The 24,861-nt window shown below is 37.4% G+C and overlaps 1 protein-coding gene across 5 annotated transcripts in view; it reads left to right on the top strand.

The window, feature by feature from the left end:
* LOC136864640 (COP9 signalosome complex subunit 7a) overlaps positions 1-24,861 on the top strand; it is a 370,749-nt gene that overhangs the window by 174,930 nt on the left and 170,958 nt on the right. For all 5 annotated transcript variants that reach the window (XM_068226369.1, XM_067141898.2, XM_067141894.2 and 2 more), the window contains one exon: positions 5,754-5,918. In XM_068226369.1, coding sequence (XP_068082470.1) covers positions 5,754-5,918 — 165 coding nt within the window. The remainder of the gene's footprint in view (positions 1-5,753; positions 5,919-24,861) is intronic.

A 24,861-nucleotide genomic window follows, 5' to 3' on the forward strand; every position in this document is an offset into this window, starting at 1 on the left:
CATTAATATTTCTATTGCTGGTATGCTGGCAATAGATACGATGAAACATTCTTAACTATAATCTATTCTATTACAAGTTTACTAGCAAGCATGAAATACTTTGGTTTTCTGATTCTATAAATATATAATCTAGCGATTAGAAATTGTATACCACCACCTCTCCTACCGTGCCGGTCAACATTCTGATGGTAAAAATATTTTCGACAAATTAGATTCGAACCGCCTTGTCGCGGATTCGGACGATGCTGACTTCACGCTTTAGCGACCACAGCCACCAGGTGTCGCATGAAGAGCGGACGTATTACACGACTTATGTAGGAATATTTTTATGCTTCACATTACAGTATTCATACCACGAACAGTATTTTACAGTATATAATATTATAAGGAGACTGCAATTTAAGGTCTGTGGTCCCCGTTGTTAATGAAAAAAATGCCTGCTGCATCATATCTTAAAGCAACCAGAATCATTGCTTCTAGCGAAATAGCATTATTTCGTGCAGTTGACGTTTTAAATGAATCCTTCTTCGATACTAGACAATCCTTGCTATTCGCTTATGAATTATAAATCCATCAAAGAACTCCGTTACATCCGATTTTCCAAGATTGTAAACTTTTGTTGGAACGCGGCTTCTTAACCTCTCTTGCACATCAAAATTATTTCCTATTTAACCAAAGACTTCAATAAATTCTCCCATTTTTCTAATGCTAATACTAGGTTATAATTTTAGTACGTTTTTCATTAAAGTGCTGCAGTACTGGTAGTCAAAACTAACCCTTCTATTAGGAAAATCACAGATACGTTAATAAAATGTCAAGAAAGTTGAATATAAACAGCAGTTTAAACCAACAATATAGAAGGTTTAACTCTGAGCCAGGTTTAAACTTGATACAAAGTTTAAACCAATATGGGGAAAATGAATGTTAGTTTAAACTCAGACTTAAACCAGATTAAAATAAACTTAGTTTAAACTCATTTGGGGAAAATGGCCCTTACTCAACAGTTACTATCACTTGCAATAACTAATTGATAGTTTACATGAGGATGCAGCTGGTGTTAAGTGGAGTGACTTCACAAGTAAATTACACTATGTGCCATCTTGGGCCAACGTTGTATTGTGCTCGCTACCGCATGGCTAGGAGCCATGAGTACATGCCACTGAGTTTAGAGATGCTAGGGATAAGAGTGCTGGAATTTTGGTCTGAAAGAAATTCTTTAATGTATCTGTAAATCTTCCAGCAGAAACCTTTTGTATTTAAACTATGGTATCCTTAAATGCTCACACTGATTAAATTTCCTCCCACAGCCATGAAGATGAGAGACAAATGCCTAATACACTGTTCTAAATAGCCAGTAGAGGTCATTTTGTGTAAATTGTATTCATTCACAGTGATTGGCCCAAATTGTCTCAGTTTTCTTTTAAGAATAATATTATAGTATCATAGGTTAAGAACTTCATGTTTTATCCGTATTGACATGTAATCAGGAGAATACAGTAGGTATGAGGTTATCCACCTTTCAGTACACTATAAATAAAATGAAAAAGAGATTTTAGATCATTTCCACTATTTAAGCCTTATAATTCTAAGTTGGAGAATGTATATATAATCATTAAAATCCCTTACCTTATACATTATAACAAGACATAAAACACATGTTAAAATATGTAACAACAAAATTAAAAGCACTTAAAATACCACATGTGAAATTCAAATAAAAGTTTTGGTAAATTGACCACTTGTAAACAAGTTCTGTTGGACTGGAAGTCTGAAGTATGTCACTCAGTTCACATTTATTCCTTGTGTGTCTCCCATTTGTTGATAGTGCCAGTTTACACAAAGTTAAAACTTTATCTTCTTAAATAATGTTTTAAAATGTTGGCCGAAGTTATGTGGTTCATTAGAAGTCATCAACAGTTATAAAAGAGTACCATTTAATATATGGGTACTGTCCTGTGACCAAGTTTCCTTAAAAAAAAAAAAAAAAAAAAAAAAAAAAAAAAAAAAAAAAAAAAAAAAAAGTTGCAGGGCTGAGTGGTGCAGATGGTTGAAGTGCTGGTCTGTGCTGACCCCATGGTCTGTGCTGACCCCAACTTGGCAAGTTCAATCCTGGCTCAGCATGGTGGTATTTTGAAGATGCTCGAATACGTCAGCTTCATGTTGGTAGATTTACTGGCACATAAAAGAACTCCTTCAGACAAAATTTCGGCACCTCGGCGTCTTCAAAAAATAAAATAGTAGTTAGTGGGAGGTAAAAAGCCAATAACATTATAAAATATAATTTGTAGCCCAACCGGTGGATTAGGCTCAAGAGTATCCTCCTGACTGTGTCAATGTAGGAAAATGTTTAAATGACTGCAAGGGAAGAGAGAAATGAAAAGAATGTTAAAAATGATAAAAATGTGTCAGAAAGTAAACCATAGCAAAATTGTAAGAGACATACCCTTCATCCATATTCCCCACATGTCGAATTGTCGGCTGTCTGAGGGACACTGTGCTCAAGTTAGTGCCGAACTGCTGGTTGAGCTTCTAGTAGAGGGGAGGGGGGCAAGTGAACGGTCATAGGTGGGGGAAGTAGGGAGAGCGCTGTACTCTTGTGTGGGGGAAAATCTCTTATTTACCGAGCTCGATAGCTGCAGTCACTTAAGTGCAGTCGGTATCCAGTATTCGGGGGATAGTGGGTTTGAACCCCACTGTTGGCAGCCCTGAAGATGGTTTTCCATGGTTTCCCATTTCCACACCAGACAAATGCTGGGGCTGTACCTTAATTAAGGCCCCGGCCGCTTCCTTCCCACTCCTAGCCCATTCCTGTCCCATCGCCACCATAAGACCTATCTGTGTCGGTGCAACGTAAAATAAATTGTAAAAAAAAATCTCTTATTTACGCTTAATAAATGTTCTAGATATATGGGATTGGTGAAGTTGAACAGTCAATTTGGTTTCTCTGATCCTTCTTTCACATTGTAGTTTGGGTTGGAGAATTGTTCTAAATACACTCACGTTCATAAACAACAGAACACCTTGAAAGACTAGAGATAGGAAGTTCGTATTCACAGGACATGTTCATTAATATGTTCTGCAGAAATGATTAGCATTTCAGTCAGCTAGGTTCAGCATGTGTCTTGTTACCTAGTAGGCGCTGGGTCCTCCATGGGCACTGATAACTTGTCCATGCGTGATGGCATCGATGCGTTTAAAGCACAAATGGCATCCTGGGGTAGTATAAACATCTTTATTGGTTGGCATTGGGTCACAGCGCCGCATCATTGTTTCACCATATCCCACACATTTTCAATTGGCAACAACAAGTCCGTTGATCGGGTGGGCTAGGGCAACAGTCTGACATCCTGTGACAGCAAGAAGGCACTTGTTCGTGCAGCAACATGTGGTCACGCTTTATCCTGCTGAAATATGGCGTCTGGGGTGTCGTGCAGAAAGGTTATGGCTGCGGGTCGCAGGATGTCATTCACGTAGGTCAAACTGGTCAGAGTGCCCTTGACATGCACCAACTGTGATTTGCGGTTGTACCCAATAGCACCCCACACGATAAGGTCTTGAGTTGGTGCTGTATGTCTTGTGCAAATGCAGTCAGTGTGATTCTTCTCCCCCTGTCTGAACCGAACCAAAATGCGGTCATCATTTTCAAACAAACAGAATCTGGATTCGTCCGAAAACACTATCTGCTGCCATTCCTGTCCTCAGTGACGTCGTAACATACACCACTGCAGTCTAGCATGTTTATGCACAGTAGTCAAAGCTAGGCGAAGAAGTGGACGACATGCTGGTAACCCAGACCATAATAAACGGCGACAGACTGTCACTCCTGATAGTGTACGATGTGTTACACTGTTCCACTGTTGCGCCAGAGCCGAGGAGGACGCAGATCTGTCCTGTAATGCCATTCAGATGAGGTGTTGATCTTCTGGGGGGCGGGTGTGTGTAGATCTGGGTGGTACAACCAGATACAACTCGTCGTGTTCTATGGCCTTTTGCGAACCATTCTGTATGCACGCATTGCACTCTGACACACTTCATCCTACACGAGCAGCAATTTACCGGATGGATGTACCACATTCTCTCATGCCAATAATGCACCCTCTTTCAAACTCACTCATTTGATGGTACGGTTCTTGCATATGTCTCCGAGGCATCCTGCACGTCTGCTGAAGGCACACTGATCCATTACCTTCGGTTTATAGCTAACGAGAGCCATAGGTACATTTTACCAGTCAGTGGTGGTGTGCCGAGATATCGATATGGACGTTGAACCTGAGGGCCGACATGGTCCAGATGCTAATCATTTCTTCAGAACTTACTAATGCACATGTTCTGTGAATATGAACTTCCTATCTAGTCTTTCAAGGTGTTTTGGTTTTTATGAACATGAATATATTTGTACAGTAATTATCCTGTGTGATATAGGGGTCCGTTTCATTACACTATTTTTTGCTTTGTTTGTAAGATACCCACTCCACTTCAGTACTGTTCATTCGATTCTCTTTCAGAGTAAATGAAGACACCACCCTCTTCTGTCCTCACCTCTCCGTAGCTTGTCGATCTCGTTTCACTCAACTCAGTTATCTCCAGTTTATACCTTTTCACTTCTGCCATTACTTCTTTCAGTCTGCCAGTTTCATACATAGTTTTCACATTCCAGAATCCAATTCGTGTCCTGTATTTCATTGCAAAAGTCATCTCTATAAAATCTGGTTTCTGTAATAAGTTTGTTTCAGATGTGCGAGTTATTGGTCCACAGCACCCTAGTCCAGTGGAGGTGCTGCCTTCTAGCCTTTAAAAGTCCCTCTTTACTACAAGGCAATAGTTTCTTCCTTCTTTAACCGAGCAAGTGGTCATGTGGTTAGGGTCACGCAGCTGTGAGTTTGCATTCGGGAGATGGTGAGTTCGAACCCCACTATCGGCAGCCCTGAAGATGGTTTTCCGCGGTTTCCTATTTCCACACCTGTACCTTAATTAAGGACACGGCCACTTCCTTACCACTCCTAGCCTTTTTGTATTCTAATGTCACCATAAGACGTATCTGTGTTGGAGCAAGGTAAAGCAAATTGTAAAAAAAATAAAATCTTCCTTCTTTAACCCGAAGAAGAAGGGTTACCACCTTCGACATACCAAAGGACTCCTCGTCCACCATTGCTGCCATGAGGTCTTCACCAGAGCCCTGTTAGCCATCACTTTTCAGGGTTCCTGTAGGGCCTTCACAGCTACCGTAGTGGTCAGGGAGCATACGTAGTCCACGCTGTACATCACCCCTACAGGCAATCCCCTACGTCACGCTGTTGCCCGCCTCCCACGGTGTGGACAAAGAGTTTGTCTTATAGGAGACTTGCGATCCATAGCAGCATGTAAAAGAACTGTGATGTATGCACTAGGTGTCTAAATTATTGCTGCATTGTAGTCCATCTACATAGATTTTTGGTTTCCTGATAAGGGTCCTGATTCTAATTAGCTACTGTGGCATTTCATGATGCAACGAATATAAACCTCAGAAATGATTAGGTAGAATAAATCTTGTGGATGTGAATTAAAGATGTGCATGTTTGTTTAGTTGTTCAGTTTGTGAACAAAGCTTTTTCTTCCCTGAATATTTCCAAAATTAAGGACCTTCTCCTAGTTCACTTTCTTTTCTTTTATTTCTGACTTCAAATTGTTCATGTGTGTATGTGTGTGTTTAATTTGGAATAACAGTATTGTAACATATTAAATTGTTACATTTGTTTATAATTTCTTTCTTTCAGTTGGAAAATGGATCTTACAGCAATTACTATAACTTGCTGTGTATGTTTGCTTATGGAACTTATCGCCAGTACTTGGAAAAGAGTGAACAGCTACTGGAACTGAGTCCTGTACAAAAGAAGAAGCTACAACACCTAACTATTGTTACATTAGCAACTAAGTCTAAGGTATGTCATTAACTTCACTTTCTACCTCAAGTCATATTCTATTCTATACTTGTTGTACCCATCTTGAACAATTTAGTATTAGTGCAATTCCAGAAGACATATCTTTGTATCACCATAGCAGAGTGCACCCCAATCAAAGCCAAGATACATCTTTCAATTGTGATCAAGCTGTAAGGAGAGAATGGGAACAGCTATTCAAAAAAGTTGGCCAACCATATTGGTGGACATTGACGGTAATGTCATCTAGCAGAAATAAGTGGCAGTAGATGAGAGAGAGCACATCTCCATCAACCACAGTTATACATTGTAATAGTAGTGGTGATTAGTTTTAGCGGATTAGGAAACTGTACTTGATTGTGTCTTCATGTCTGTTGTTATGACACGCACCTTTTTCTTGAAAAATTAACCCCCTGTAAACCCTGCTCTTCTTGGGAATACCATCATCATTTGTAGCCTAGTTATCCTTCCAGTATACCTTCTACTCAAAATGCTAATTTTCATGAAAATCATTCCTGTAGATTTGACGTGATACTTCCACATATTGACAAACCAACAGATATAAATGGAACAGTTGGGTGAAATGAATCATTACACACTTCGTCTAAGATTTTAAAAATTATTTAAAATACACCGGGCGAGTTGATCGTGCGGTCAGGGGCATGCGGCTGTGAGCTTACATCCGGGAGATGCAACATATTCCACTGTCGGCAGCCCTGTGGTTTCCCGTTTTCATACCAGGCAAATGCTGGGGCTGTATCTTAAATAAGGCCACGGCCGCTTCCTTCCAACTCCTAGCCCTTTCCTATCCTATCGTCGCCATAAGACCTATCTGTGTCGGTGTGACGTAAAGCCAGTAGCAAAAAATAAAAAAGGTATTAGTTGAAAATTCACATTAAATGGACAAGAAACTGCCATAATGGTTAAATAAATATGTAAAGTGAGGGACACGCCTACCAAGTGAAGCTCTATGTGAAGCACTTCATGGCATGTCGGTATTTGTGTAAGGGAAGGGTCCTTGGTTATCAATCTGGAGATCTGGGTTTTGAATACTGTTATCAGCAGTCCTTTTTTTTTGTAATGGACTTCATTACTGTATTGTGTAACTGCACCATACTAACAGTCTTTGCATTTCCACTCCGAATACTTGAAGTGAGCGCATAGTTTACTATCACTGGCCCCTCGAAAGACTGTTATAGAGGTGCGAATATGCTGGATGCCATGCACAGAGGGGAATAGCGTTACAGTAGTCAGCGTGTTCATATGAGTGCCAGTTAGCCTCAAGGAAGCATACCTACCTCTCAAGGTAGTAACCAGGATTCAAGTTTTATTGTACACATAACATTTATTAAAACTTTTTAGAGTGTTGTGTTAACCAAATTCAAGTGTATTTCTATTCATTGCAAAATTTGGCATTGCACTTTTAATTATGTTAGTCCTGAATAGGACTGTTTCAGACATGACTTAATACCTTGTCTGGTATCCATCAGCTTCAGCGACTTGTCAGAGCCGATGTGGAATTGTGTGTTTCTTTATGTGGCCTTTCCACCTTGCTTATGACATGTTCAGTGGTGTTCAAGTCTTGAGCTCGAGGGACTCAATGGATCAGTTTGATGGAGTCCTGCTCGGAAAACCAGCCCTGAACATATCTGCTCATGTGGATTTCAGGGTTATCTTGCATGAGCTGTATAATCTTATCTGGATAGTTCTCTCTCACACTTGGAACCATAATATTTTTGCAGATAGTCCAAATGTTGGTCTGACGTGAGACAGTCATCTATCCAGTGAAGCACTCCAGCTCCATCAGGTGATATCCACCCCCAAAATGGCACAAATATGCAGCCACTGTTTGAACACTTGACTATGTATCTTTTGTCATATTGGGCTGCCCGTGGCCCATAAACATGAACCAACTCGACCTCCACCGAACTGAAAGAAGTCTCGTCAGAGAGGATCATGTGATCCCAGTTAAACTCATCTCGCCAAAGGCAAACCAGTCAACATCTGTTCATCGAAGGGAGACTGTTTGGTGGCATTTTTCTGCAGTGGAGTTCTCGTATTGGTTTACGGACTGTGTATGGACATCCAGACAAATTAGTCGCATGCATGAGCTTTGCCGAGTTTAAGGGTGGGTTCTCCTGTGAAGTTTCAAGTAACATGTTGTCCTCTTCCCTAGTAGAAACCTACTTTAAACCAGTGCTGGTTGACGTCCAAAGACCACTGACAACGCACACCAAATAGCTTCCTCACGAATGCTAAAATTGCTGTTGCTCTGTTGTTGCTCTGTTTACGTGTGTAAATAATGTGCCAATTTTGAAATGGCTGGAAGCATTTAGCTTCAAAGTTAACTGAGACAAACTTGGTGTGTTCATTTCCTGGCATCATCACGGTATATTCATTTGAGACTAAAAGAAATTTGTTCACAGTGGGATTCAAACTGTAGTTTTCATGTTAGGCAGGTGTTTTGAAGCCTACAGCTCACCCATTGTGCTACATGGTAGCATGTTATTTGCTTATGATTTCATAGTGCAGTTTGCAAGAGCATGTCATGAGGAGGGAAGAGAACGTAGAAGGTAGAGTGTATAACGATGTTACTTGCCCCTCACTGCCTGCCACCACATCAAACAGCTACAGCACGCCATCTCACTCCATGACGTACACCATTCCGCACTCTCATGGTACGATGTTTCAACTGAATGCTGGATCTATTACCTTTGGCCTCTCTGATGTCACGTCATGTGCAACTCGACAAGATTTGAGAACTCTCAAACCTGTTCTCCTCTCATTTCCATCCTACTTGACTGCTATAAATTGGGCTTCCTCTCAGCCAAACATTTAGTTTGTGTTCGAGCATGGTCATTCGAGTGTCAAGGTGGAGCCCGGTGTTTTAATTAGGGAACTGGTTCACTCTTCCATGTGAAGTAAAAGGATGGAAAGAGAACATTTTAGTATTTCAAAATGGGAGACTTCCACACTCTAATGCTACAACGTTTCAACTAAACGCTGGATCTAGTGCTTTCTTGCTATCCTGCCTTACTATGGAACTTAAATATGGGCTTTCATATACCAAAATTCAGATTTGAATGAAACAAGTTGGCACTTCACTTTATGAGAAAAGAAAGTGTTGATCACAGCAATTATAATAAGAAGTATTTCTTATCCACCTATTCAGTACAAATCACTTTTAATTGTGTTTACATTTTTATACAATTAATTCTTCTAAGGGACATGTTTCGCTCTTATAAAGAGCATCTTCAGCCATTAATTTTAATCTTAAAATGATGTTCGTGAACAATTGTAAACATATTAAAAAAGACAATAGTCAAATTTAAAATTACAGTAGTCTAAAAATCTAATTACATCACATCTAAAAAACAACTTTAAAACACTTCAAAAACGTGATAATATGAACATTTAAAATTATCACAATGTCCATTCAAAACCTTGTGTCTGAAACTATTATTGAATCTTCATCTTATAAACAGTAGTATATGTTTTTCTATAAAAAAACAGCACCAAGGTGAATATCATTTTTACGGAAAAAGGAAAATTAAAATGCGACTTATGTGACGTAGTATTTCCAGAATGTAAGTTAAAATAGAGTGTCCACAAGCTAAATTGTGAGAATACATTGATCCATATTGCTTTAAACATAACAGGCAGGACATCGAACGAATGCAGGAGTCAAATGTGGGCTCTAGTTGAAAATAATGTTTAACTTGTTTACAAATGTAGGTCGTAAGCATGCGTCATGTTATGCAAATTTGCGAGGTATAGAACGTCGTACTTGACCTCCGACCAGTTTTGTACAGATAGTGGAATCTGTAAAGAAGAAAGGGGGAAATTTAATATTATGAGTGTGTGTGACTTTCCTAACTGATCACATTTAAATGGGAACTTACTTGTTATTATTGAGATGATAGGTATGTCCTGCTGATTTGGAGTTGCTAACTTGTCTGCCAGTTTGGCTCCTTGTATTGTATTCATGTGATAGAGGTGGTGGAGAACCTAGAGTGGGAGAGGGGATGGGCGGATCTTTCTGCGTCATTGCCGGTATAGGAGAGGCTCTTTTACGAATGACGGGAACTTGTTTAACGTTTGGAGAGGGGATAAAAGGTATTGGTGAATCTGGCAGGGGAGAGGAGATAGGCGGACCCTTATACGTCATTGGCGGTATAGGCGGGGCATTCTTGCGAGTGACGGGAACATGCTTAACGTTTGGAGGAGGGGTATAAGCCTTTGTATTTAACAACTTAAACATCTGTTGGATTCCTTTCTGATCTGATTTAACAGTAGCCTATTGAGTAACTTGGGTGTTAATTCGTGTAAGGAACTTTTGACTTCCGTAACATCATTGAGATTTTTATCCTTATTATAATTCTGATCCAAAAATATATAAAGGCTTTCCAGTTCGTTCAATAGCTTACCTTTTTCCATACTCCTAATTATCGTCAAATCTTTTTCTATGGAAGTAAAATGGTGCGTGTCTCTTTCATGTGCTTCCTATGGTTGAGTATTTATTATGTTTTTCTGCATTAAAATGCTCCATGTACCTCGTAAAAAAGTTTCTCCCAGTTTGTCCAATATAAGAAAACCCGCATTCTGAGCATTTCAGTCTATAAACTCCTGATTTCGAGTAACGATGGTTTACCTGATTAATTTTGCCGGTGATTGAAAAATATACTTTGATTCGTATTAGAAGTTCTAAAAGCTATGTTCACACCGTGTTTCTTGAACGTATTCGTCGGGTTAGTATACGTAAACATCATTCAATACAGAACAAACATGAGGATAATGACCTGTAATTAAAAAAAAAAAAAAGAAATTGTTGCGGCCATGTTCTCTGTTCTTCAACTTTGATAACGCTGACTCCTTCCACCTGCGAAAAGTGTAATTTTCTCCTTTATAAATCAGTAAAGGAATGAAAGGGAGTAAGATGTTCTTTTTTAAACAGTGTAAAATTGCAGGTGTTTTAACTTTACATTGCATCGAATTAATTGCAGTCCACAGTGAATCCGTAACCTGCCTAATTGTAATGACATAAACAAGAAATGCCCCAGTAGTAAAGGCAATTATTAGAATAAGTGGATAAACATTTATTTTGCAAGTGATGTTCAGTTTACTTTCCAGGAACTCTATGTAGGTTCTGCAAATTATTTTTTTAAATTAACGTATTTAATCCATATTTTTTGGGACAATTGAGTCCTAATAATTTCATCTACATTCTCCTTGCATTCTGAGAGAGAATTCTTAGGAACCTAATTCCCTTCCTTTGCCTAATATAGAAAGAACTCTGTTCCATATATATATATATAAAGAGTTTAAATATTGGTGTAACTATTATTGTTAAAATCTATTAATATATAGCATTTCAGCATAAACATGTCCATGGAAAATTCCTTTTAGATTTCAGGCAGAAAACAAAGAATAGTTCTTTTTTATATAAGTAAACAATGTAATGTATCAAGACTCCATTTATCAGAGCTGGGTAATTAAATTACTCTTCAGAAATGTTATAGTTCATGTATTTACTGTCATCCAATTACATTATTCTGATATTTGTCATAAATTTCCAAGTTTTTAAAACTTGGTGTAGAAATTGGGCTTTACATAATAGGCCTATGAAGTCATGGTGATTTACTATTAGATATTTTGTTTAAATAATATGCTAATCTGAGATTAGATTCAAACCTTAGAAGAAATTAATTTTACGATTGTTAATTATGTATAAATTGTTCAGTTATCTTACCCCCTTTTCACTTCAACTACTCTTTATTTACCTGTTAACATATACTGTGACTGTATTTATTCCTGAACTTGTCACTTCCTTTTATGGTCCACAGAAAACTCTGCAATAATGGTTCAGTTGTTTCCCGGGCACTTGTCTATTATTTGCTCTGGTGAACCATAACTTAGTGTGCTATCTCTTGAACATGAATCTAGGTGATAAAGAAGTACATCTTCATATTATTCAGATACTTCCATGTTGGTTGTAAATGCATTTGTGTTAATGAGAATTCAATCTTCTTGCAAAATACAACTATCAGTAAAAAGTTGAGAACATAAATACTGTGTGCTGGGATCATGGTAGAGAATAATAACTTAACCACCTTATTCTCGTGTAAATTTTCCATCTTCCTTACTATTTTTGTTAATAATTGCCAAGTTATCCATGCCACAGTGATTGAGTAAAACACTGGTGCCAGTGGTGATGATTTGTGATATCTGAAGCCATCTCTTTTCAGTTTTGACTCAATTAATTTATAAGTGTTTGGTTTTTTGGTCTACCAAAACTAATTTTGAATAAATATGTTTATAAACTACCTGAAAAAGAAAACATATGGTAACAGAGTTATACCTGAAAAAGGAACAGCTTGAAATTAATTTCGGCAGAATGAAGAACCAAACAGTTATAAAAATAAAATATATAAAAATACTTGATGAGTCTTAACACCATGTCACAAGGGTACCTTGTATCTATATTCATGTTGTAGTTGTCTTTCGGATTTGAGAAGTGTTCGGATAGTAGTGTGAAGATGTTATGTGTATTGTCTCTTTGAATCGTCACATATTGTACTTTTAGTTATCACATGATATTGTTCTTAAATCGTCACCTTATGTCTATCGTTCATGATCAAGGTTGTCACAAGAAGAATGACTGACAGTGAGTGGGAACTAACGGATATAATGTAATTATTAAATTAATGTAGTAATGGTCCACCTTTCAATACTATAATATGTAATATTCTAAATTACATTAATTAGGGACTAGTTTCGGCCGGGGCTGGCCATCTTCAGCCTTAATGTAAAACACCTAATAACTAAACAAATGTACATGCACACAATTGACATAAAACAAATGAAAACAAATATATACAAAGTGACATTAAAAACTGGGATGGAATTATGAATAAATCTGAAAATGAACTAGGTTCTAACATCTTGAGTATGTTCATCATTGAGAATAATTTCAAGTATTAATTTATATACACAGAACTGTTAGTTCTAATACTGCTGGGAACTAGTAAATGTTGATCCTGTAGTTTGTCATCAAATCTATTTGTGTGGTGTTAGCTATATGTAATCCATTGGACACTGCTGTAAATAACCACTAGCTGATGGGGAACTGTTAGATGTTGTTTCATCCTCAATCAAAATAATAAATGAGATGCTCTCATGGTGCTTGTTAAATCTTGCTGAAAATGTTGTTGGACATTGTCAGGACAGCACATGAAGATGTGGTTAACACAGCTGATACATTGTGTCTGGTATAAAAAAAAATTTGCGATTCATTGCGGTGCCCATGAAGTTAACCTGATAAATTAGATAAAATTAAATTAATGAATTGAATGAGAGAATGTGTTAGTTAGATGGCATAGGTTATATGAGACTTACCTCTCAATACAGCATGAGGTGTGTGGTCTATTGTTGAGTGTGCTTCAGACTAACTGTTGTGAGATTCAAATGAAAAGGAAGGAGCAGGGAGGGGAAGGTCAGAAGGAGAGGGGGTTGGGGAAGGGGGTGGGGTGGGGAGGGGGATTAAAGTGGGGCTGAAGGATGTGGGAAAAAGGATGGCTGTTGAGGAAATGTGCTGTGAATATTATGAAAAACTGAATTATGACTTGTTGGTTTGACATTGCTGAAAATGGGAATTAGAAGGTCAAAAAGGATATTAGGTTTTTCTGAAATTTCATTAAGATTATGATTTGGGTTGAAATATTGATCCAAATGTATGAAGCAGCTTTCGGTAATGTTAAGGAGGGGTCCTTTATTGATGATTTTGAGAATTTCCATATCTTGTTTTATGCCTGTGAATTTGTGCTTATAGTCATGCATATGCTGTCCTACAGCCGAAAATTTATTGTATTTCAGGGCATTGACGTGTTCTGAGTACCTTATCTTAAAATTTCATTATAGACTGTTATGCCTTTCAGCGTTCAGTCTGCAAGCCTCTGAGAATTTACTAAACGTCGCCACAATCCTCGATTTGCAACTAGTGTTGTGGCCTCATTTAGTTCTATACCTCTTATCTTTAAATCGTTAGAAACTGAGTCTAACCATCATCGTCTTGGTCTCCCTCTACTTCTCTTACCCTCCATAACAGAGTCCATTATTCTCCTAGGTAACCTATCCTCCTCCATTCGCCTCACATGACCCCACCACCGAAGCCGGTTTATGCATACAGCTTCATCCATCGAGTTCATTCCTAAATTAGACTTTATCTCCTCATTCCGAGTACCCTCCTGCCATTGTTCCCACCTGTCTGTACCAGCAATCATTCTTGCTACTTTCATGTCTGTTACTTCTGACTTATGAATAAGATATCCTGAGTCCACCCAGCTTTCGCTCCCGTAAAGCAAAGTTGGTCTGAAAACAGACCGATGTAAAGATACTTTCTTCTTGGAGCTGACTTCCTTCTTACAGAATACTGTTGATCGCAACTGCGAGCTCACTGCATTAGCTTTACTACACCTTGATTCAATCTCACTTACTATATTACCATCCTGGGAGAACACACAGCCTAAATACTTGAAATTATCGACCTGTTCTAGCTTTGTATCACAAATCTGACCTTCAGTTCTGTTGAATTTCTTACCTACTGACATCAATTTAGTCTTCGAGAGGCTAATTTTCATACCATACTCATTGCACCTATTTTCAAGTTCCAAGATATTAGACTGCAGGCTTTCGGCATAGTCTGCCATTAAGACCAAGTCGTCAGCATAGGCCAAACTGCTTACTACATTTCCACCTAACCGAATCCCTCCCTGCCATTTTATACCTTTCAGCAGATGATCCATGTAAACTACAAACAGCAAAGGTGAAAGGTTACAGCCTTGTCTAACTCCAGTAAGTACCCTGAACCAAGAACTCATTCTACCATCAGTTCTCACTGAAGCCCAATTGTCAACATAAATGCCTTTGATTGATTTCAAATCAAATCAAATCAAAATCTCTTTATTTGCAAATGAGGTGTCTACCTCGGTGGCAAATGGTACACTAAAATACATTATTGTCAAGCACTAAATATTAAATTAACAAGAGAAAAAAAATGTTCCTATAATACAATATTATACAATTTACGCTAACAATGTTTTCTATTAAACACACAGCTCATCCTTAATAAATTTATATTGTTTACAAAATTCTACTTATAATATCTCCTGTACTACTTACAAATATAGTCAACTGATATACAGTATGTGGAATTACTTCAAATGATACTATACAACTGGTATAACATTAATATTTACATTGCATTTATTTATTTACTTTTTTTTTTTTTTTTTTTTTTTTTTTTTTTTTTTTTTTTTTTTTTTTTTACCCCTTCTGGATCCTAAGTAGCATAACGACCTGCTGCGTCTTAACCAGAGCCCCTTTTGCCACCACTTTTCAGAGTTCCTGAAGGGCCTTCACAGCTACCGTAGCGGTCCCAGGGCCCTCGAAGTCCCCACTGTACTTCACCCCTACAGGCAGTCCCCTACTTTGGCTGTCCAAACTCCTTAGACCAGGGGATGGAATTAATTTATTCACACACATTTTTTTATTTATGATAACCTGCACTGGTCGAATGCCCTCTAACACTTCATTTATTTTCTCTGTTGCTGTTTATTCTCTTCTTGAATATCTGTACAGATTTTGGAAAAGGATCAAACACTACCCCTGGTAAACTGTTCCACTCCTTTTAATAATCTACCTTTAATTCCATAGTCCCCCAGTATGGCGAACATCTTTTCCCTCGGTACCCTGTCATATGCTTTCTCTAGATCTACGAAACATAAACACAACTGCCTATTCCTCTCGTAGCATTTTTCAATTACCTGGCGCATACTGAAAATCTGATCCTGACAGCCTCTCTGTGGTCTGAAACCACACTGGTTTTCATCCAACTTCCTCTCAACGACTGATCGCACCCTACCTTCCAAGATGCCAATGAATACTTTGCCTGGTATACTAATCAATGAGATACCTCGATAGTTGTTGCAATCCTTCCTGTTCCCTTGCTTATAGATAGGTGCAATTACTGCTTTTGTCCAATCTAAAGGTACCTTACCAACACTCCACGCTAATTTTACTACTCTATGAAGCCATTTCATTCCTGCCTTCCCACTATACTTCACCATTTCTGGTCTAATTTCATCTATTCCTGCTGCCTTATGACAATGGAGTTTATTTACTATCCTTTCCACTTCCTCAAGCATAATTTCACAAACATCATTTTCCTCCTCCCCATGAGCTTGGCTGTTTGCAACACCACCAGGATGATTTCCTTTTACATTATATTTATTGATTATTTTATCTATAAAGAATCTGCTGTATCCATTGGATTTAGCTATATGGCGAATAGTGTTCAACTCATTTTTGAGGTCTCTTTTAGACATTGGAACATTGAAGGCTCGGTATACCATGCTGTTGTATGCTGCTCGTTTGTGAATTTGAGGGTGTGAAGAATCTTGACGGATTGTGGTGACTGTTTGGGTGGGTTTTCTGAAAATCTTATATCTTAAGTAACTTGGGTGTCTGGTAATAGTTAGGTCTAGAAAATTTATTTTCTGGGATCACAAAAAATTTTATACCAGACACAATGTATCTGTGTTAACCACATCTTCATGTGCTGTCCTGACTATGTCCAACAACATTTTCAGCAAGATTTAACAAGCACCATGAGAGCATCTCATTTATTATTTTGATTGAGGATGAAACAACATCTAACAGTACCCCATCAGCTAGTGGTTATTTACAGCAGTGTCCAATGGATTACATATAGCTAACACCACACAAATAGATTTGATGACAAACTACAGGATCAACATTTACCAGTTCCCAGCAGTATTAGAACTAACAGTTCTTTGTATATAAATTAATACTTGAAATTATTCTCAATGATGAACATACTCAAGATGTTAGAACCTAGTTCATTTTCAGATTTATTCATAATTCCATCCCAGTTTTTAAAGTCACTTTGTATATATTTGTTTTCATTTGTTTTATGTCAATTGTGTGCATGTACATTTGTTTAGTTATTAGGTGTTTTACATTAAGGCTGAAGATGGCCAGCCCCGGCCGAAACTAGTCCCTAATTAATGTAATTTAGAATATTACATATTATAGTATTGAAAGGTGGACCATTACTACATTAATTTAATAATTACATTGTTCTTGCAATTCAATACGGATCAGAACCATGAAGTTTATAACCTATGAACTAAGGGATATGTTTTCAAAATGCATCCAGCTGAGTGTACAAAGCCAGACTTAGCCAAAGTGGACTTTCGTATACTTCATGTCTCCAGAGATGTGACAATCAAGATTGTTCATATGTACAGGCAGGCAACATATTATACAGTTTGAGTATCTTCTCTGCATGGCAGAATACAGGGAGTTGACTGGGGCAGTGATAGGGAGTATAGGAACTCAAGAAGTATCATATTTGTGTACATTTTAGCCCATTGTATCCATGGAAGGTAAACTACTCTCTGCACTTCTGGTTGTCTTAGATGAACCAAGTGGCACAATTGGCCCCCTTGTGCAACAAAATATGATCTGTGTCATAAAACACTGATCTTGTTCAAAATCATGCAAAGTAGACAAGAGTATTCTTCAGCAATGGCGAGATAACTGTCTCTCTCCCAATGTTGTAACAAAATGTGGTTTGGTTCTAGATGTATTTTCACTCATCAACAAAATCTGTTCATAATTCCAAATAAACACATGCAGGTAACAATCATTCCACCTGGTGCAACTTCTCTTGTTCAACCTTTGGATGTACCGTCAAACGGGGTGATTTCAGACAGTTTTGAGGTTATATTCATCTTAACTCATGAAGGGAATTTTAAATTGTGTTGTTTATCAACCTAATAATGAGGAATACATCCAATTAATACATACCTACAAATGAAAAATACACGCCAACATATGTGTTCCTGAGAAAACAAAAAGTAGTGTCCAAATTCACCCTGTGCATCACGGCGATTTTGGACACGCATGTTTTTTAAACTGTTGCCCTAAGTTTCAAAGTGTATTAGGTGATTTCGGACACAAATAGTTCTTTATTTTAATTCTACGTTCTTTCTGCTTTAGTGTTGTGATATTTAAAGTGTTCTAAGGATGTCCAAAATATGACTAGCTGGTTAAAATCATTGTAATGATAAATTTAATGTTTTACTGATCACATTTTATTTTCTGGCAAGCTAAATGTAAAATTTTCCCATCTAAATTGAAATATTAATAATATTATAAACTGCACAGAAATACTACTGAAAGATCTTGATAATTTTTCTTACAAACAATACAAATCATAATGCAAAAAAATCAGTACAATGAACATGTAGCCTATAAATCTAAAATACATTTCCTCTGAAAATAAACATTCCTTTCTTCTCAGCTTGGGCTGAAAGTATTTTCAAAATTTGTTCTTTAGCTATTGTATCCTCATCAGGGATGTTAGGGAACACAAACACTTTTCTGCTGTTTTTATGTGGGCGCAAATATTTGACATCCACATTACTTGAATGAATATTTGAGGCCACGCGAAAATACTTCCTTGTATGCTCTTTGTTCCTCAACTTGTATTTATAATCTGCAACAAGGAAAGCCTCTTTTTGCAACACCACAACTTCATTATCTTGGTCATTACATTCATTGCGTGTTTCATCGCATTCATTTTCACAACTGCTGCAATCATTTATAAACACTTGAGTCTGTTTGCCTCACTAAGAACCATAGTTATAATGCATTCCTTCCGGTCGCGACAATTGAAAGTATCCACTTAATGATAATGCATGAACATTCAACAATGCCAGTGCACACTGGAAATTTTCCGAAGTATGAAGTTGACTCATAATAAAAATCATCGAACGTGGGAAACATAACCTCAATGCCAAACTAAAACGCGTGCGGAAGTGCAAAGCAGCGGTGACTCATTGCTACCCAACAACAACAACAACAAAAAAAAAAAAAAAAAGGCAAAATCTACCATACTGTCTAAAACCACCTCTGTATCCGAAATCACTGAATTGATGGTATAATTTTTTCATCAATGGAAGAAATTCGCCAAACATTTTTGTGACAGAATTTTACTCTACAACTTTGATATTGACCTCCAGAGCTGTAATGGTATCATCAACCCTCATGTGCTTATCTGTAACCAGTTCATTGCCCCCATATTCAATATATGAAAGTTACATTTCCAGTTGAATGTGATGCCTTTGATGCTCCTGACAATGCTATTTGGGACACTGATGATTCGAGTTGTTCAGCTCCCAACTGCATCATTAACCCAATATGCTTATTGACGTTTGCACTTGTGTTTAACAGATTTTTACATCAAGACCCACAAAAATGTTTAATTATATGTAAAGACAGTAAAAATTAATAGGATAATCATTGCTTATGGCTGAGTTTCCTGTTGTATTGGTTATTATACCAATGTCTATCCAATATCTACCTATGCTCTTAAACATGTACTTGCTGAAACCAGTCAAGACATGACGGTCAATGGAATAGATCACTGATCTCTATACCTGGATGGCTGGTAGCTTGGGTAGCAGTAAGCCGAATAGAAGATGACTGGCGTGGTAAGATGGCAGCGAGCGCACGGTGCAGTAGACCACGAGGAGCGCGCTTGCTTTGTTTATGCTTAGTTCAGTGACGCCAGGCCTCTTGATTGTAGTTCCACGAGTGTTCTGTGCTGTGTTATTGCAAAGTAAATAGTAGTGTATTTTACGAATTTAGGTTCGTTGCCTTATAGTATACTTGTGGATTACAAAATTCAATTTAAATATGTATGTGTTTATCTGAAATATGAATGAAGAAACATTCTACGGGGTATTAACATACCGCAGTATTCAGCTTATGGATGTACAAACAGAACCGATCAGCAGAAGGAGAAATCATTTCATCGGGGAGTTTTAATAATAATGTTATTTGCTTTACGTCCCACTAACTATTTTTAAGGTCTTCGGAGATGCCGAGGTGCCGGAATTTAGTCCCGCAGGAGTTCTTTTATGTGCCAGTAAATCTTCCTAGGGTAGTGTTTTGAGTTTTAGGTTTATTGTATCTTATTTCGCATATTCCGGGAGCAAAATGGCAATTAATTTTTGTAGGTTTCCTTTCTCGAGACCCGAACATCTACGATCATCGATTAGGAGTATCAGGCGGGAGAATTGGGAGCCTTCTAAAACAGCTGTTCTCTGCTCGGATCACTTAGAGGAAGACTGTTTTGATAGAAATGGACAAACTGTACACCTTAGAAGTGATGTACAGCCAACTGTTTTCAATTTTACTGAACATTAACTGCAAGTAAAGATTTACTTATATTTTTTTTTTATTTCTCATAATTAAACTGACGGTTTCGATTAAATAATTGACGTGACCTTATAACAATCTTAGAAAATGAAGTCTGGAGGAATTCTAGACCTTATTTACATCAGTAATAATTATGGGTTTCAGACACTGGAGTGGTGGGAGAAGGGAAAGTGTGGTGGGTGTTTGGGGCTATCCCATTATACTATTCGTGGTATTTGGGACTCTTTTAACTGGTGTTACATATTTCTGATGATGACTATCAATATCTCTTTGCTAGCTGAATTTAATTAAAGAGGTCTGTAATAGTAAATTAAGCTGCAGGTAATGTGATATATTGACAAGTTTTGAATATTTGCTGGTTTTATAAATGTGTACATTTGCTTCAATGATATTTTAATTTGATCATATGCGCGTTATTTCATGGAAACAGGAAACAGAAATTCATTATCAAGCACCGATTATGATATGTCGAATCTAGGCCTGTATATTGAGCTACGTTTATAGGTACATCATTTTAAGAATGCATAATTTCGTGGCATACATGTATACAATTTACAGCAATGTTTCCAGAAACTGGTTTTCACTCGTATTGTGTTACCGATCGCTAATTGCATGTATTCAGCACCTAAGTTAATATTTGTCGGCCGTTATTATACACTCATGTTTATTGCTATCCCGGAGATTTACTGACCTCGGAATGACGTGTCAGTGATCCCAATGTCCTTATGGTTTGAGTGAACATGTCTCTATATTTTTAATTATTCCAATGCGCCATTAATTGCGACTTAAAATTGACTCTATTATCATTGCTTCCCCATAAGGAGAGCTCTGGGTTGGGTACGCCAACATGGCGAACCGCGCGCTCAACTTGGCGTACTTTCTCCTGCAGCGGAGACCTGCCATCAGCGATCCATGTATAGAGATCAGTGGAATAGATATTTATTGAAGGATTTTCTTATATATGACATTCCTTGTACTTTATATTTTAAATGATTTCCTTTAAGTCACACCGACACAGATAGATCTTACGGCGACGATGGGATAGGAAATGGCTAGAAGTGGGTAGGAAGCAACTGTGGTTTTAGTTAAGGTACAACTCTAGCATTTGCCTGAGTTGAAAATGGGAAAACACTGTGAACCATCTTCAGGGCTGCTGACAATGGGGTTTGAATCCATTAATCTCCCAAATGCAAACTGATAGCTACATGATCCAAATCGCGCAGCCACTTGCTTAGTGCATTCCTTGTACAATTACCTTTTGGCACCACTGAAATTTTAAAATATCACACTCTACTCTCTTGAGACTGCAACATTTAACTGGCCATGACTGAAAACTGGCTGAGGTAAATAGAGACTGTCATATCTCTTGAGGTTTGTTAATGGTAATACAAAATGCCAAAAATATTGGAAACTGGCACCTCTTGACAAAAATGGAAGTGTTTTATTGGATGTTGTTAAAACAATTCAAGGGATTGGAGCTCTCATTCCAACTTTATCTCCACTTACTATTTCCAAATCTAAACACTTTTCGTACATACTTCTTAAAATTAGACCCTGGTTTGGTTCCGTTTAGGAGCGGTTGAGAAACGTGCAGTTTTCTGAGGAGCATAAATATGGCTCCAATTTTTAGAATAAGAATATGTGGAGGCAAATTATTAATTCCAAGAAATTCAAAAATTATGTAGGAAATTGAAGTAGCTAGCTTTCATCTTCAGTATTAATCTATTAATGCTAGTGTATGGTTTTGAACTACCCAATGACTTTCAAATTAATTTCTTAATTAAGAATGCCAACTTTAGAGAAAATCATGATTTCATCATGTGCTAAAATTCTGGCTGGTAGTTCAATAACTTTTGATCTGTCACCATGTACAGAGGGGTAATCATCATTACCAATTTCTTGCAAAAAAATTAGGTAATTCCATCTTTTGTGGTTTTGCCCATGTATTTGTATGTTACTAGTGTATTTTAAAGAAGGGTCAAAGAGGAGAATATTTCATACAGTTATAAATAAATAATTGTTTGGCGATAAGCTTGTAGCTAAACAGGCAAAACATTTATGAAATCTCCTCCCAAGAACAATAATTTTCCGACCAGAAGGAGTGGAATGTCATTACCTATGATATATTTTAGAAGACGATTCATGCACATTAATGAATTACTATTTGCCATGGGGGCTTTATCCCATTTTGAGCCATGCAAATGAAATATCGTCAGCTGCTTTGGAACTTAATTTTAATCCAGACACTGAACTCTCATTTAAATTTAAAGGAACTTTGAATGTAATGTGCACTGTTCAACTGCTTGAGCAGCAAAACAGCACCTATTCCTGTCCACGTTACTGGTATAACATGAAACCCTAAATTGAAGCACTTTTGTATTATATATCCTAAATGTTTTTCTAGTGCCCCAGGACCATAGATAAAATGCATTCTTGACATTTGTGTTGTTTTGTTGGAGCACGTCAATGATTTTATTAATAGTAATTGAAAATTACAACATGAAAAAAGTAAAAACTTTCTCCAAAATCACTCAAGCTATCAAATATAGGAAAAGATGACATGGAGAAGGAAATGTTTAAACTTATCTGAAATCGCTTCAAGCTAGCAAATATAGGGAGAACCACAGAAGAGACAGTAAAATTGTGCTCAATAGCTTCTTCACGGCCAAGCGACTCACTGCAGCTCAGGCTGGAAGAAGCAAAAGTACAGCTGATCAGCAAGACGTCTGACTGTGCATGCATGCTCACCCCCTTCTACTTCCTTTATTGTGCTAGATGTGTCAGCACTCTAATGGTTCAGGCAGCCTTGAAATACTGGCAAGGGCTTTGGCCAATCAGAATGCTACATTTTCCTTTAATAATTAAAAAATAACTTTCTTCTTTCTTTCTTTCTTTCTTTCTTTCTTTCTTTCTTTCTTAATCCGTTTACCCTCCAGGGTTGGTTTTTCCCTCGGACTCAATGAGGGATCCCACCTCTACCGCCTCAAGGGTAGTGTCCTGGAGCGTGAGACTGTGAGTCGGGGATACAAATGGGAAGGAGGACCAGTACCTCACCCAGGCGGCCTCACATGATGTGCTGAACAGGGGCCTTGTGAGGGATGGGAAGAGCAGAAGGGATAGACAAGGAGGAGGGAAGGAAGCGCCTGTGGCCTTAGTTAATTACTATCCCGGCATTTTATAATCTGTCAGTTTCATGTCTGTATTGATATTTGTTATTCACAATTACAAAGAATGGGTACCTTCCACCTAATCAATACTTTATTATATCTTGTTACAATACAGTACCGGTTTCGACCTTGACAGAGGTCATCCTCAGCTGGTCATAAGATCTAAAGTTAACCTAACACATAATTTAAAAACATTACTAATTTTAATGAAGAATGTCATATGATATGAGTGATGATATTAAAATATACAATGATATTAAGTGTCCTCTGGTTTGAAAAATTAAGCATCGATGTTTATGTGACATGTATATGCTACTTGAAATTCTGGTGAACTGTTCATGAGTAACACATAATTTGTTAAAATACAATTTCTATAACTTAAAATGTTCACAGTATGTTTGTCCCAAGCATTCTAGAATATTCAATGATGTGAATTGTTTGTCTTGTGCATTCATACAGTTGTGATGTTGAATGATTTACATCAAAATATTGTAGTGTGTTATTAGTTTCTTCAATACTAATCTCGTTATATGATATTAAATAGGTGCATATGCTCCCTCTTTGTAGTTGTGTTGTTGGACATGCACAACGTGCTCCCTAACAGTACACATCGACTAGTCAACTGCACTATATTACTAGCATGTCCAACAACACAACTACAAAGAGGGAGCATCTGCACCTATTTAATATCATGTAACAAGATTAATATTAAAGAAACTAATAACACACTACAATATTTTGATGTAAATAATTCAACATCACAACTGTATGAATGCACAAGACGAACAATTCACGTCATTGAATATTCTAGAATGCTTGGTACAAACATACCTGTGAACGTAATGCTTCACCAACATTAATTAAACTCCAGAGTGTACCTCAAGAATACTGTGAACATTTTAAGTTATAGACATTTGTATTTTAAGGAATTAAGTGTTACTAGCTTTCATCACAATCCATATCTTTTGAATATTCTAGAATGCTTGGTACAAACATACCCATGAATGTATGCAGCGATTTACCAACATTAATTAAACTCCAAAGAGTACCTCAAGAATACTATGAACATTTTAAGTTATAGAAATTGTATTTTAAAACATGGTGTGTTACGAACAGTACACCAGAATTTTGAGTAGCATATACATGTCACATAAACATCAACGCTTGTTTTCTAAAACCAGAGGACACTTAATATCATCAGTCATATCATATGACATTCTTAAGAATTAATAATGTTTTTAAATTATATGTTAAGTTAACTTTAGATCTTATGACCAGCTGAGGATGACCTCTGTGAAGGTCGAAACCGGTACTGTGTAGTAACAAGATATAATAAAGTATTGATTAGGTGGAAGGTACCAATTCTGTAGAATTGTGAATCCTGGCATTTGCCTGGAGGAGAACTGGGAAACCACAGAACACCACTTTGAGAATGGCTGAGGTGGGAATCGAACCCCCTCTACTCAGTTGAC

The sequence above is a fragment of the Anabrus simplex genome, chromosome 2, assembly GCF_040414725.1.
Source record: "Anabrus simplex isolate iqAnaSimp1 chromosome 2, ASM4041472v1, whole genome shotgun sequence".
Classification (NCBI taxonomy): Eukaryota; Metazoa; Arthropoda; class Insecta; order Orthoptera; family Tettigoniidae; genus Anabrus; species Anabrus simplex.